This window comes from Lynx rufus, unplaced genomic scaffold (assembly GCF_022079265.1).
Source record: "Lynx rufus isolate CCGP_SWC_20201006 ecotype Redwood Valley unplaced genomic scaffold, mLynRuf1.p SCAF_24, whole genome shotgun sequence".
Lineage (NCBI taxonomy): Eukaryota > Metazoa > Chordata > Mammalia > Carnivora > Felidae > Lynx > Lynx rufus.
The window spans coordinates 10,126,262-10,140,577 of NW_025814839.1; the positions used below are offsets into that span (position 1 = coordinate 10,126,262).

The 14,316-nt window shown below is 50.9% G+C and overlaps 1 protein-coding gene across 1 annotated transcript in view; it reads left to right on the top strand.

Annotated features, from left to right (window-relative positions):
* SRRM4 (serine/arginine repetitive matrix 4) overlaps window positions 1–14,316 on the top strand; it is a 149,926-nt gene that overhangs the window by 117,038 nt on the left and 18,572 nt on the right. The window contains exons 5-8 of the mRNA XM_047088535.1: window positions 2,150–2,176; window positions 3,990–4,040; window positions 7,245–7,343; window positions 11,157–11,313. Of these exons, the coding sequence (XP_046944491.1) occupies window positions 2,150–2,176; window positions 3,990–4,040; window positions 7,245–7,343; window positions 11,157–11,313 (334 nt within the window). The remainder of the gene's footprint in view (window positions 1–2,149; window positions 2,177–3,989; window positions 4,041–7,244; window positions 7,344–11,156; window positions 11,314–14,316) is intronic.

Genomic DNA, 14,316 nt, shown 5'->3' on the forward strand with positions numbered 1-14,316 from the left:
CCAAGGAAGGGCCTCTCTGGTGGGTCCCACTTGTCCTAGAGGATGGGATCATGTAAAACATGGCTTCTGGGATTGTCCACCCTTGTGGACGTTGTTAAGGGCCATTGTGAGCTGGACACACATTCCGAAAGGTGCCCGCTACTCACACACGTACACACACACATGAATGTGTGGGGGGTGGGGGAGAATTAAAGAACTGGAAGGATGTACACCAGAGGACTCAAATCTGTGGCTCATGGGCCAACTCAGCATTTTATAATTGGGAGATTGCATAATAAAACAAAAAAATCAAGTTTTCCAGTTCCTCCGTTAAATCAGCAGCTCTGCCTTCACTGGGCCACTTTTCCCACAGGAGGCCACCAGCTAGGGTTGAGGGATCGCTGTGCATTTAGACAGAGCATAGGTGCTTTCGTGTGCTACAGGCCCCACTTAGCGCCCCCTCACACACATTTACGAAGCCCGCTTGGCCCTGGGGGGCAGGGAGTTTGAAATTCCCAGTGTAAGTTCTTTGCTATGTTTGGCTGTGGACGGTACGGAAAGAGCGGTATATATCCTTTTTTGCTTATCCCTCTCTTCCAATCTGCCTACATCGGTGGTGGATTACTTGTGCAATTAAACAATCACAGTGGAACAAAGGAGAAGAGTGCATGTGGGTTTCCCCCCTGCATCCCACCGTTGGCTCAAAGTTGCCCCCAAAGTGGCTTTTTCCAAGCCAGGGGGGTGGCCACATCTCAGCCCTTGTTGCCAGAATGGTCTCAACTCAGTCTGGTGTCACAAGCTATGTCCACTGCCTGCCCAGACATTTTGACTGTTGAGTCCACGCTTAGCACAACATGTGGGAAAGCTGATTAGCAAAACGTTGTTAATTTGGTGTTAGAAACCTTTCCCGACGTGGGGTCCCCTGTGGCGGCAATGCCGCCTTCCTCTGCTGACCAATCTGTCCTATTTGGGGGGACCTTTCCATATCAGGATCTTAGAAGTCAAATGGCTTCTCACTCAAGGGTTTCTCCTCATTGAGAAAGAGACTGTGCCAGAAAGTTAGGAATGGCTTTTTCTGCCAGCCACGCTTAGCCCAGGAGGTGGAGATTAAGAGGGGAAGATGCTATTGCTGGTATTTTCCAAACCACCTGCTAGGCACCACCCTACTTCTGGCCCTGCTTCTCCAAGCTCTTGAGATGTTGGGTTAATGATAGTGGACTTTTTTGGAGATAGGAGCTAGGGGTGGGGAATGCATAGAGATTTTTCTTTCTCTCCCCTCCATGAACATGGCTTCAGGGCTAAAATAACAACAACAACAAAAAATCCCATTTTTCACATCTATTTATTGAATACCCAGTATATGCCATGAATAAGATTCTGGGCTTCGGGAACAGAACAGTGACCAAAACCCAGCCCTGGACCTCAAGTGGCTCACCTTCTAGTGGGGAAGATGAGTCATTATAATGTGCAGAGGGTAGTATAAGACCAAGCTCAGAAGCTCACCCAAGCTTGGGGCACCCAACCAGCCTGAGGGGATCAGAAAATGCTACAAGGAGGTGATACCTGAGCGGAGCTCTGAAGAATCCCTAGGACTTACGTGGGTGGAGCTGTGTGACCTTGGGCAACTTAACTAACTTCTCTGAGCTTCAGCGTCTGCAAAATAGTTGTTACTAGAACTTCCCAGGGTTTGGGTGAAGACTGAGCGTGTGGGAGACGCTTAGCATGGAGCCTGGCGCAGTCAAGTTCCACACGTGGGAGCTGGTTGTCCCGTGATGATGAGGAGGAGGAGGATGAAGAGTCCACCGCTAGGCTCACCACCCCCCCCGGGGGTAGGGGAGGAGGCAGAGGACTCTTGTATACCCCCTTCATCCACCCCCAACTGAGACAGGCTCTCTGACAATTTTGGGGTGAGGACTGAAGCTCCGGTGGGTTTGACTGAAATTCAAAATGCAAACCAGTATCTCCCATGTGGTGTCCATTGTCCGAAATCTGTGACAGAAGGAGGATTCGCCGGGTGTCCTGACCCCCGTGTAGCATGATCATAAATGCACTGATACGTTTGTCCCAGGAAAACAAACCTCACACTCACCTGTATTTATTTTCTTCCTTCCTCCCTCCTCTCTCCCTTCCCTCCCTCCCTGTCTCTCTTCCTTTGAATTCCTTTAATCAGGTCATTCTCCAAGAAGAGAAGGCACAGGTAAGAACCTTGTCATTTCTGGCTGCTTGCTTCTGCTTCCTGCTTTCCTAACAAGGTTTTAGGCAGCTTCTAGAGTCAGTTCTCCGTCTCCATCTCTGTGCTCTTGAGCACACCCCCTGCATCTTCCTGGGCCTCAGTTTCCTCCAAAATGAGGGCCTTGGTCTGGTTTCCCTGAAACTTCCAAGCCAGCTTTTGCCTTCCATCAGGCTGGATGGTTGCTCCTGGACCAGCCCCCACCAATACCCCTCCCTGGAAAGTCTGGCTACCCTGGTCACAGTCTGTTTTATCACGTTGAAATCCCAGGCTGGGGCATATAGGGAACCATCGGCCCCAGCCACCCCACCAAAGCCTTCTCAGATCTTAGCCAAGGGACAGAGGCCAAGTCCTACTGGACTGGAACACTAGGTGAGCACAGATCGAGCTGTCACCTACAGGGTAGCCACTATAAATTGGATCCTGCACTAAGCCCCTGCCATGTGTGTGCGTATTTAACCTCCACTGATCTCCATCATAACCCTGTACAGTGGATGTATTTATTCTTCCCATTTTACAGATGAGGAAACTGAGATTTAGACAGATGTGACAGGCATGTCCACAGACACAGAGTCAGGTGACAGAGCCAAAATTCAAACCCACGTCTGTCAGACACAGGATCAGGACACCCTACAGTGGCTTCTTAAATAACAGCCACACCTAGAGCAGTTGGCAGGGTGCAAAGTTCTTTTGTTTATCCAGTTAACAGGTAGAGAGCGATTACCAATGTCAGCCAGCCTCCCAGCCCAGCAGCCTGAGCAATGGCCCCACCTCACGGTCAAGGAAACTGGGTCTTCCAGAGGACAGGTAACTTGCCTGATGTCACACAGCGACTGAGCAGCAAAGCTGGGACGTGAACCTGGACCTTTCAGTGAGGTCCTGGGCTCTTCCACTGCCCAGGCTGAGTCTCAAACACGGAGATAAATCACACGGCTGACGTCAAGGTGCAACAGCAGTTGTATAAGGTTTTCCCTTTATCCAGGACCTAGGCCGGTCCTGCATTCCTAGTGACCCCCCTGAAGCCAGTCTGGCTTGAACTACCAAATAGCATTCACCCTCCCTCTGGGGCCTCTAGTTGGTAATGCTGGGAACCCGCCTCATCACTGTCCACCGGACCCGTCCGTACCCCAGCCCTCTGACTTAAAAAAACAACAACAGATACTTAGATAATCACGGGCAGTGCGTTACAGAACCGGCCAAGCTTCATGAAGCTTCAGAGTGTCTCCCTATATATTCCATTCTTTGCTCTTAGAAACTGATTGAACATCAACCAATAGCCTAGGCTCTGGGGACCCATGGTCTGGGGCCACATCCTAGCTCACCTGTGTGATCCCGGCCAAGTTTCTCAGCCTAGCTGAGGCTCAGTTTCCACATCTGTAAAATGAGTACGTATTAAGTAAATGTGCCTCTGCCCACAGATTGCAGGGAGAGTAAAGTAAGACTGTTGACGAAAAGTATTTAGCAGTGTTTGCTTACAATAAATCCTTGACACATGGCAGGTATTATTATTACCTTTATTTACGACTGTATAATTAAGCTCCCAGAGCTGGCCATGGCCCCCTGCGTCACCTCATTCTCAGTCTGTGTGGGTCACTGTCTCTAGCTGAACCTGCTGGGTGAAAAGATCAGCAGTGACTGCTCTCCTCTTGGAAATGATTAGCGTCTGTCCCCAGACTGCCTGGGTCTTGTAACCCTGGTGTGTAAAGCATCTTAACTACTGTTTCTTTTTATCTGGAACTGGATTCTGCATCTTTTAATTAATTGGCCATTTCTCCATTAGCTCCTCCAGCCCAAAAAGCAAAAGAAGGGACGAGAAGAGGCACAAAAAACAGTAAGTAGGGAGCACCTGGAACATTCTTTTCTCCAGTTTCGGGGGTGGGGGGGGAGGCGGGGAACCTGACCTCCGCATAGCCAGAGTGTGGGCGTGGCCAAATAAACGTGAGGTGGGGGTGGGTGAGAGGAAGGAAAGCAGGGAAAGGCAGAACCGGCTGATGAAGGGCAGTTGTGGGTTTGGGTATGTGTAAGTGCACGAGATTGTGTATGTGACGTGCGTGTATTTGTGTGTGCGTGAAAGTGAATGATGTGCGTCTGTGTGCCTGCAGTGCCTTGTGGATACATTTCTATGAAAGGCGTGTATGTATAGTATGCACATTGTTTGCAAATGTCTGTACGTTTTTCCATCCTGAAAACATTTGTGTGGAAGGCGTGTACAAACGTATGCAATGGGGATAGTCTGTGTGTGGTGTATATTTGTGTCCACACGGAAGCATTCTGTATGCTTCTGCTTACGTAAGCACGAACGCGAACAGTGTGCACGTGGGTGCAGTCTGCCCGCGTGCTGATTTTCTGCACCCTGCGTGTGCACCGCTTATCTACCCGCGTGCATTACACGTATGGAGGGTGTGGGGTGGGTTTTACCTGTGCACACAGGTGTGCCGTGTGTGCGTGAGTGGTCATGGGGGCATGATCACGTGCAAGCACACGCATGAGTGTGCTTGTGAGTCCGAGCCTTGGCTGCGGGGGCTTACATCATGGAGATTGCAGCGAAGCTCCTGCCCCCGGTCTCGGGGCCCCAGCTGGTTCACGGTGTATAGCTGGTGGTAGAAATTCAAATCAGCTAGTGCTGCCTGCGGAGTTCAGTTCCCAGACAAATTAAAAGTAAATGTGGTTACAACCCACCTACTTTATACCCTGCAAATGTTAGCACATGTGTTTTCCAATCAACTAATATTTTATCTCCCGCCAAGAAGCTTCTAAAGTGAGGACCAAATGCAATAGGATGAAAGGCGGTTGGCTGTTGGGGAGGGAAAAGAGGAGGCAGGGACGCAGAGGGAGGGCACCTCGCTTTGCTGCCTGAGGGGTCACTTCATCCAAGGTCAGTGCAAAGAAGAGCATTTGAGCCACCCCCACAGGGGCCTGGGGAATGCTCCAGAAGGAAACAGTAGAGCCTTGAATTAGCTCAGGGAACAACTTCCCGATCATCAAGCTTGTTCAGTTCAAGTCAAAAGGCATTCACACTAAGCGCAGACCAAGCACATACTCTGAGAGACCTCGGTATCACTTGTCCAGTGGGGCTGCAGTATAGACACACAGAACCAGGGGCTGGACCGAGACTCTAAGAGCACTGGTGGGGATTGTGGGGGTGGTCATCACTGAGGCTGACTGCTTGAGGGCAGCAAGGGGGCCACCCTCCCTGGTGCCAAGAGCTGGATGAGCCCCAGAAATTGCTAGGTGATGCAAAAGACAAGCATCATCAGGAGAGGGAGAAGCAAGAAAAACCAGGCGCCCCTAAGATAAAGGATGGTTCTTCTTGCCAGGTTCTATGGCCGGGGATGCTTCTAAACAAGTGATCTCTGGAGAGATTGAGCCTGCTTGTATTCAACATCCCTTAATAAGGCCCTAATACATGGCAGGCCCTGGACTGGGCCCGAGGACAGAGCTTAGCCAAATATTCTTCCACACTCAAGATGCTCACAGTTCCCAGCGGAACACAGGAGCCAGACGAGGGACAGGTCACAGCACAGTGATGGCGGCTAGGAGCCCAGGGCATGGTGGCAGGCTTGGTAGTGAGCAGGGGCTCCCTACAGGAGGAAGTGTCTAGACTGACTGGAGTGAGGACAGAGGTAACCATTCTAGGCTACTGGTTAGGCACATGGTTTAAACTCTCTGCCTCAGTTTCTTCATCTGAGAAGTAAGAGAAGCTACTTCATACGTTGTTGTTGTGAAGGCAGAGATGGGTCCATTTAGACTATGGTGCCAGGCAGGCAATATGTGTTAAATATGGGCCACCTGTCATCATCATCCTCAGAAGGACATCATGAGCTGGGACATACATGAGCCAGAATACAAGCAGTTGGACTTCCTTGAGCCTGCCCAGCCACAGCAGGAGACACCACACAAGGAAGCTAGAGAGCTTGGCAGGGGCTGACTCCTCAAGGTGCTCGGGGTTCAGGATCAGAATGCGTACTTGACATGAGGGCAATGGGAAGGGTTAACCAGGGCAGGGATATGGTCTGATTATCACATTAGCAAAAATCCCTGAGTCCTTTGTTGGAATAAGCAGGCTACCTCCCGATAGAGCCCTCTCTAACTCCCACTGACATTGTGCCTTGGCCCAAACCACTGACATTCCTTGTACATACTCAGTGACCATTGTCTCTGCTGCTATTACTTCTGGGTCATTATTATCATTTAGGGGGAACTGAAGTAACCTGTAATAATACCACTATTAGTGGTAGTGGTGGTTGTCGATTGTTTGTTGTAATTCCTGTTGCCAGTGATGTTTCTAACTCTGAAAGTGGGTCTTTGACTCCATGTGAAGAATCTGGACTTAATTTTCCAGATCTGAGGTTATAAATTGGCAGCCCAAAGGCCTAATTTACTCTGCAAATGTGCGTTCTTTGCCCCCAGTGTCTTGTTAAAAAATGACCTTCCACTTAAAAATAGGAATCTTTTGCATAAAAATCTGTATTTCTACATTCACTTGGAAAATTAGAAGATCCAACAGCACGCCAATATTCTGGAGGCAAGGCCACTTCTTTCTTTAGCTCTTGCCCGACTGATTCACACAGTACAGTGGCTGGCTGAGATTGAGATCCCTGTCTTAGGTGGGAGAGAGGTGACGAGGGGACGTGACACTCCTGGCAGGTGTGGTCTGCGTCAGGGCGGGTGGGTGCAGCGGGGTGGGAACCCGAGACCCAGGCTGAGTCCCAGGCTGGCTCCTCCAGAGGAAGCCTTGCCACTCACTTGTGTTCAGTATGGCTGGCTGGAGAGGCCAACCGCCCGAAGAGCTGCGGTGATGGGGAGTGGGGCGTGGGTAGGGGGAGATGCCTAACTTTGGGAGGGACAGTGACTCTGGTGCAAGAGGATGATGTATGTCACAAGATCAAAATCTCTCTCTCCCTCCCTCTCTCTTCCCCCTTCCCCACTCTCTTCCCTCTCCTGCTCCCCCACCCTCTCCTTCCCTCTTTCTTTCTCCTTCCCTCCCCCTCCCTCTCTCCCCTCCTCTGACTCACTCCTTTTCACCGCCCCCAAGATCACGAAGCCGGCCCCGAAAGTCTCACCGTCACCGCCATCACCATTGCCCCTCCAGGTCCCAGAGTTCGGAGACCCGCTCCTCAAGCTGTGAGAGCAGGTAACCCCTCTCCCCAGGGAGCCTCCCCCGACACTGTCAACACCTCCCTGTAGAGAAAAGGGACGGGCTGCCTCCAGGTACAGGAACAACAGTAAGCACACGTGTGTGTTTCCTAAGGGCCAGTGACCACTGCCACTGCCATGGTGTGAGGTGCTGAGCCCTCTCCCTGAAGTAACTACACGATCCCCTCTGCTACCCCATGAGGTAGCTACTGTTCTTATCCCCCGTTTTAAAGATGAGGAAACTGAGGCACAGAGGGGTTAAGGAACTTGTTAATCAGCTACTAAGTGACGGAGCTAGGAATGAACTGCGGAGTCTGGCTTTGGACTTGGTGCACTCTCTAAGCGTTGCTCTAGGCACAGAGAAGCTGAACAGCCTATGAAAGCACCAAGTACCTAGTTCTGCGGCCCTTGCGAGTCGGGTTTCTCCCAACCAGGACCCTCTCTGTGCTGACACATTAGCTGTCCCGGCCTCAGAAAGGGGAGGAGGGCTCTCTTGTGGGTGAGAAGAAACGGAGCGCGGCTTTGTTGATGTCGATGTTTGGAACTGTTGATGGCCAGAGGATGCACCAAGGCCTCCGGCTTCTGGATGTCACAGGCTGCTTTGTTCATCCCTGTGGGCTTCCCACACGCTTGGCGACACGCTCAGGTCACCCAGGGAGATTTTAAAGTGTCACTGTCCTGGGGGGGCTGGGGGGCTCAGTCAGTTAAGCGTCCAACTTTGGCTCAGGTCACGACCTCATGGTTTGTGAGTTCAAACCCCACGTTAGGCTGTCACTGACAGCGTGGAGGCTGCTTGGAATTCTCCCTCCCTCTCTCCCTGCCCCTCACTGCTCACTCTCTGCTCACATGCCCCTCACTGCTCACGTGCCCCTCCTCCCTCTGTCCCTGCCCCTCACTGCTCACATGCCCCACATGCTCACTCTCTAAATAAATACATACATACATAAATAAACTCTTTAAAAAAATAAAATAAAATAGGGGCACCTGGGTGGCTCAGACAGTTAAGCGTCCGACTTCGGCTCAGGTCATGATCTCGCAGTCCGTGAGTTCGAGCCCCACGTCAGGCTCTGTGCTGACAGCTCAGAGCCTGGAGCCTGCCTCGGATTCTGTGTCTCCCTCTCTGCTCCTTGCCTGCTCGTGCTCTGTCTCTCTCTCTCAAAAATAAACATTTAAAAAAAATTTTTTAATAAAATTAAATTAAATTAAATTAAATTAAATTAAATTAAATTAAGTTAAAAAGTCACTGTCCGGTCCCACCTCATCCCACTTATATCAATGTCTAGAGGAAAAAGGAGAAAGAGGAGAGGGGGAATATTTTCCTAGTTCCTACAGGCAGTGTGCTACAGTTTCAAATACATTGTCTCTCTTTTTTTTAATTTTTTTTAATGTTTTTTTTTTTCAACGTTTTTTTATTTTTGGGACAGAGAGAGACAGAGCATGAACGGGGGAGGGGCAGAGAGAGAGGGAGACACAGAATCAGAAACAGGCTCCAGGCTCTGAGCCATCAGCCCAGAGCCTGACGCGGGGCTCGAACTCACGGACCGCGAGATCGTGACCTGGCTGAAGTCGGACGCTTAACCGACTGCGCCACCCAGGCGCCCCTGTTTTTTTTATTTTTGAGAGAGACAGAGAGGGACAGCACGAGCAGGGGAAGAGCAGAGAGAGAGACGCATACACACACACACACAGAATCCGAAGCAGGCTCCAGGCTCCAAGCTGTCAGGACAGAGCCTGACACGGGGCTTGAACCCACAAACCATGAGATCATGCCCTGAGCCAAAGTCAGACGCTTAACCGGCTGAGCCACCCATTTTCTCTCTTGATCATCCCAGTCACACCATCAACTAGACCAGGGCTTCTCCACTTTGGCTGTACTTTACGGTCACCTTGGAAAATTCTTGAAATGCCAAATTCCTGGATCTTACCCTCTTGATGTTCCGATCTAGTTCAGAGGAGGTGGGGCCAGGTCAGTGAGATTTTTAAATCTTCCTTCACGAGGCAGATGTGGAGCCGAGCGTGAGAAGCATTTGAGGAAGGAAACGCAGACCCCGACGTGTGCTGCCGTCACCAAGTCTTGGCGTTTCCCCTAAACACCAAAAACCATAAAGAGCATCGTCATCAGACAAGGTTGCTCTGTGACCCTGAGTGGCCAGAAAAAAACAAGGCCCCTCTGTTGTCAGGCTGGAGCCCAGATAAAACAGGAACTTTGTCCAAGGCCCAAAAGTGACCCAGCGTCTCCCTATCCTGGCTAGCATGAGGGACTGTTGTTCCTTTTCCAGTTTTAGCCTTGGCCTTGGTCTGGGCTCCAAGATTTATGAAGAGACCCGGCCAGAGGATCACCTCCACTTAATGACAGCATCCAATCCAGAACAAAGCCCCAGTTCCTTGAAGTCACCTGCCGCCCGCCCAGAACACTCCCGTACAGGGACAGCCTACACGTCCCCATGGTGTGTGCTCTCCCTCACTGCAGGGAGCAGTAAACACGCTTATTCAGCCACAGGCGTGCTCCTGGTGGCCTTTGTCCGGAGGGCATTGGCACACTGAGCTCAGGTGCATCACTGACGTGGAAATGCAGAAAACTCCACCGTGGTGAGCAAAGGCATCTGAGCAAGGTCACAGTGACTGGCAGAGTTGGGACAGAGACCCGGGTCCGGAGGTGACCCAGCCTGCGCCCTTGACCCCAGGCCCAGGCTGAATCGGCTCTCGGCGGCTAAGCCCTGCTGGCCTGGGTCAGAGGACAGTGAAGAGAGCTTGCCCTCAGCATGCTGCCCTCTACCTCACCTCTTAGCGAAATGGCTACCTCTGCAGACCCCGGCCTCGGCCCCCTTCTGCGGTCACTGCTCCTGGTGATGTTGCTGTCTGAGCTCCCCAGTGCCTGTTGGGCTGAGGGACGCTCCAGTAGGCACTGGCCACACACCCAGTGAAAATGATCGGGAGGTCCCAGAGTACAGAGGGACATTTCAGAGCATGACCAAGAGGCATTGCTTCCTAGTGGGGCGGAAAAGTCTGCCCTGGCCCTGGTGCTGCCACTTTCAAGCTGTGTGACTTCAGGCAGGTTCCCAAACAGCACTGAGCCCCAACTTCCTCGTCTGTAAAATGGGAACTACCTGCCGTGTTTGTGTTGTGTCTTCAAGTTGCAAAAAATGCCCTAAGAGGGCAAGTGCCATGCAAATCAGTAAGGTGTTACTTTTATTACTACTGTGACCCAGAGCTAACAGGCTAGCAGAATCTAAATATGCCCTTTCTAAAGAGTCAGAGATTCCTTTGGGTTCCGCTGCAGACAGCTTGACGAGCTTACGCAAGGCATCTTTGCATTTTTGTCAGCTACGTTTTTTTCAAAAGTTTTGGGTGGCAGTCAATATAGGATGTGTCTGTGTCACAGATGGCAAAGTCACGCACAAAGACATACGGATGTGTCCGGTCATATCTATAGGCAAACACAGTGGGACACACCCAGGCATACACACGGTCACATACAACCACACTGACAATCACACACGCAAAGGACACTAAACCAATCAGGCTAGGGATGTTTTCTATCCTCCCAGCTACATTCCCAGCCCCAAAGACAGTGTCAGGTACATGAAGAAACATTTTTGGAATGAACAAATGAGAGAGAGAGTGAGTGAATGAATGGGCAGATGCAGGGGGCAGATGGGCAGATGGACGGACGGGAGAACGGCAGCACACGTGGTTCATACAAACACACCCAAACACATTCCACAGTCCTCAGATCCTACTGGCTCTGCAGCCACCCCTCTGCCATGCTCCCCTTCAAAAGACCCTCACGCCTGTCTCCCCTGCCCCCCAGGCACCGCGGCAGGTCCCCCGAGGAAGGGCGGAAGTCCCGCCGAAGGCACTCCCGCCGCTGCTCCAAGACCCTCGGCAAGGCCAGCCCCGAGGCCCGCTCCAGCCACCCGCCCAGCCAGCCCCTCCAGATGCTCAGCCTCCTGTCGGCCAGGGGTGTAGTAAGTATTCCACACAGCCTCCTCGGCCAGTCTTGGCCATGACACTGGGGGGAGGTGGAGACACAAGTTCAGGGCAGTGTACGGCACATTTTAATTCGGTTTTGGGCAAATACCCCACTGTTTTTCAGACCTCAGTATTGCTTAACCAAAGGGTCATTCACCAGCCTTTAGCAGCACTCGGTTGGGGGAGGAAGTAAAGCTAAAACACCCAGGCTTCTTATCAGGGAAACATTGAAAACTACATGTCGGTCTCCAGAGTGACATCTGCAGGAATGCATGTAGGAGACACTGGAGGAGGTTTCTTTGGGAAGGAAGGAAAAGAGGGGGTCTTTGATGTATCAGAGGCATTCCAGCATTTCAGTGAAGTCTGCATCTTTGACACCAGCTCGCCTGCAGCATTGATTAGCAGCTGGGATTTGATTTCACCTATATAAACACGGCCTTGACTGTATATGAGAATTTTCCTTCAAGGAGCTCATAGCACTTGATCTGTGTCCTCTCATGTGTCTACACAAGGTCTCAGGGAATTGGGGGTATGGCTGCTCTCACTGGTGCCTTTCACAGATGGGACAGAAAAACCAAGGCTCAGAGAGGTTACGGTCTGAGGTAAAGCCACAGAGCAAAGCAAGAGTGAATCCGATTGAGCAACCCCACATTGAATGGAATCCTGGAACGCTCCCCTCAGGTCAATAAGGAGGAGCTGGAATGTGGCTTCAGACAGTCTGACACCAGGAAGTTTCCCCGGGCAAGGGCTTCAGAGTTGGATCTGAACTCAGGTCCTAGCGTTGCTATTTGCTGGTTGTGTGGCTTTGGGAAAGTTGCTTAACTTCTTTGAAACTCAGCATTCTCATTGGCAAACTTGAAATAATACCACCTGCATATGGGGTTGTTGGGGACATCCAGTAAGATAAAGTATGCGAAGGCCTTTTGTCGATGCTCAGGGGATAGAGACACAAACGGGAGGAGATGCAACGTTGACACAGACTCCAGTCGCAGCTGACAGCTATGAGTGTCTTCTAGCTATGAGTGAATCTGAAAATTTCAGATGAGGTGAAAGAAAGGAGAAGTTCAGGGTGCTTGCAGGAAGGTCAAGGAAGGGAAGGCCATGGTAAACACTAGCTGGGCCTGGTTGACGCAAGTTATCACCTGCAGTGCATTCTGGGAAACTCTTCTTTACCAGGCAAGGCACCCTGGCTCACCAAGGTCTCGTTTTGTCCACATCCTCTGCCTAGCTAGAACCATCCACAACTTTCCCAGCTCCCTCCCCTCTTTGTAGAAGGGCCTTGTGGTTGCTGAGTAGTTTGCTGATGGAAAATGCCCACCTGCATTCCGCGCCCCCCCCCCCCAGCCCACCACCATTGATGTGTTATAAAATGTCTTCCCAGCATGGCAGAGAGTCTGTGGAGGCCTAGGTGGTGCAAGTCTTGGCTTATCTGGACAATTCCTTCTACTCCTCTCAGCCTTGGCTTCCAAACCTGGAAAATGGGCATGCCAAGCTCATCTGTCTCCCAGGGGAATTGTTGCCAAGTTAGAAATCAATTTACAATAGCAGCAAGAAGAGGCAGAAGAATTTAAATGAGTAAAACTCACCCTGTCTTTCTGGTCCTGGTATTTGTGGCAGCCCAATTGGTGGCCCCAACTGACTCTCGCTAAAAAGTGCCATTGGGCACAACTGGCCTGTTTGATCCCCTTCCTGGGATGGTTTCCCAACAGGCCAGGTCTGTCCAGATGTTGAAAAAGGCTGGATGTTACTAAAAACAAAAAACAAAAGAGTGTGGTCCTCCCACACCAGCTGGTAAGGAACCAGTTTGGCTATCGGTTCTTGAAGTCTCAGTGCCTCCCACGGGTCCAACCCCTCTCAGAAGACCTGAAGGCCCATCTGTACTTAGAAGGGACAGGCATTAAGAGCTCACCCAGCTCAGTGCCCTGATTCCAAGAGAAAACTGAGACTCAGAGAAGAGAAATGACTTCCGTGGGCTGTGGCAAGTTAGAGTTGTTCAAAACATGGGGCTGTGCTTATGCCGTCAAATACTGGCCCTGAGCTAGGGAGAGTTACTTAAACCTTTTCGGGCCACAGTTTCCTCATCTGTTTAAAAAAAATGCACATAATAAGTCTTTTCTTCAAAAACCCTGCTGTTAGGACAAAAGCAAACTAGTATGAGAAACTGTTCGGCTCAGTGCTTGGCCCAGGGGAAAACTCAGCAAATATTAGTGGGTGTTATGACTACAGCTTTCCGGGTACTGCTTGTGCACTTAGCAACTGTGGGACCTTGAGCAAGTTGCATAAACTGTCTGTGCTTCAGTCTTCTCTAAATCTGCAAAATGAGGGGAACGGTGAGACCTGCCTTGTAAGAGGGATGTTACGAGGATTCGATGAGTTAATGTAAGTAAACGTTCCAGACTGTAACACACAGAGACAGCCCTATGAGCCAGGCACTTTTGTTAGAACAGAAGTAGAGGAAGAAATGCTACTTAACGGTCGCTGCCAACAATAGTGGAAATAGTAATGGGGCAAAGACAATAGCAGCAGCACTGGTAGCAACAGGAGCTGTAGCAGCAGGAATGAGAGTGTGGCTCCAGGCCCAGGCTAGTCCTCGCAGGACTTGGGAGCAGAGCCGGGGCCTCTGTTTCCTCTGTTTTCAGTTTCCTCCATCCTAAATAGCAGCTGCAGCCCCAGGGGCTAGCCCCACCCTACTCACGGTTGTCTGACTTCTGGGGGCATCAGACACCCCCAAGTCTAGCCCTCCGAGTGCCCTCCATGCTAGACCCTTTCTCCTCTTCTCTCTTGCAAAAAGGCAGAGATGGATGAAGGTGCCAGGTTGGACCACAGGTTTCCTGAGCTCCCTATTAAAGAGAACAGCGAAGGCACTGCCCTTGGAGAATCCTTTCAATCACTCATTCAAATCTACCAAATATCCACAAAATAATCCATCAAGGGTCTGCCGTGCCATGACTCTCAGGATCCGGTGAACATAGAACAGTCTGTGCTTTCTTACGAGGGAG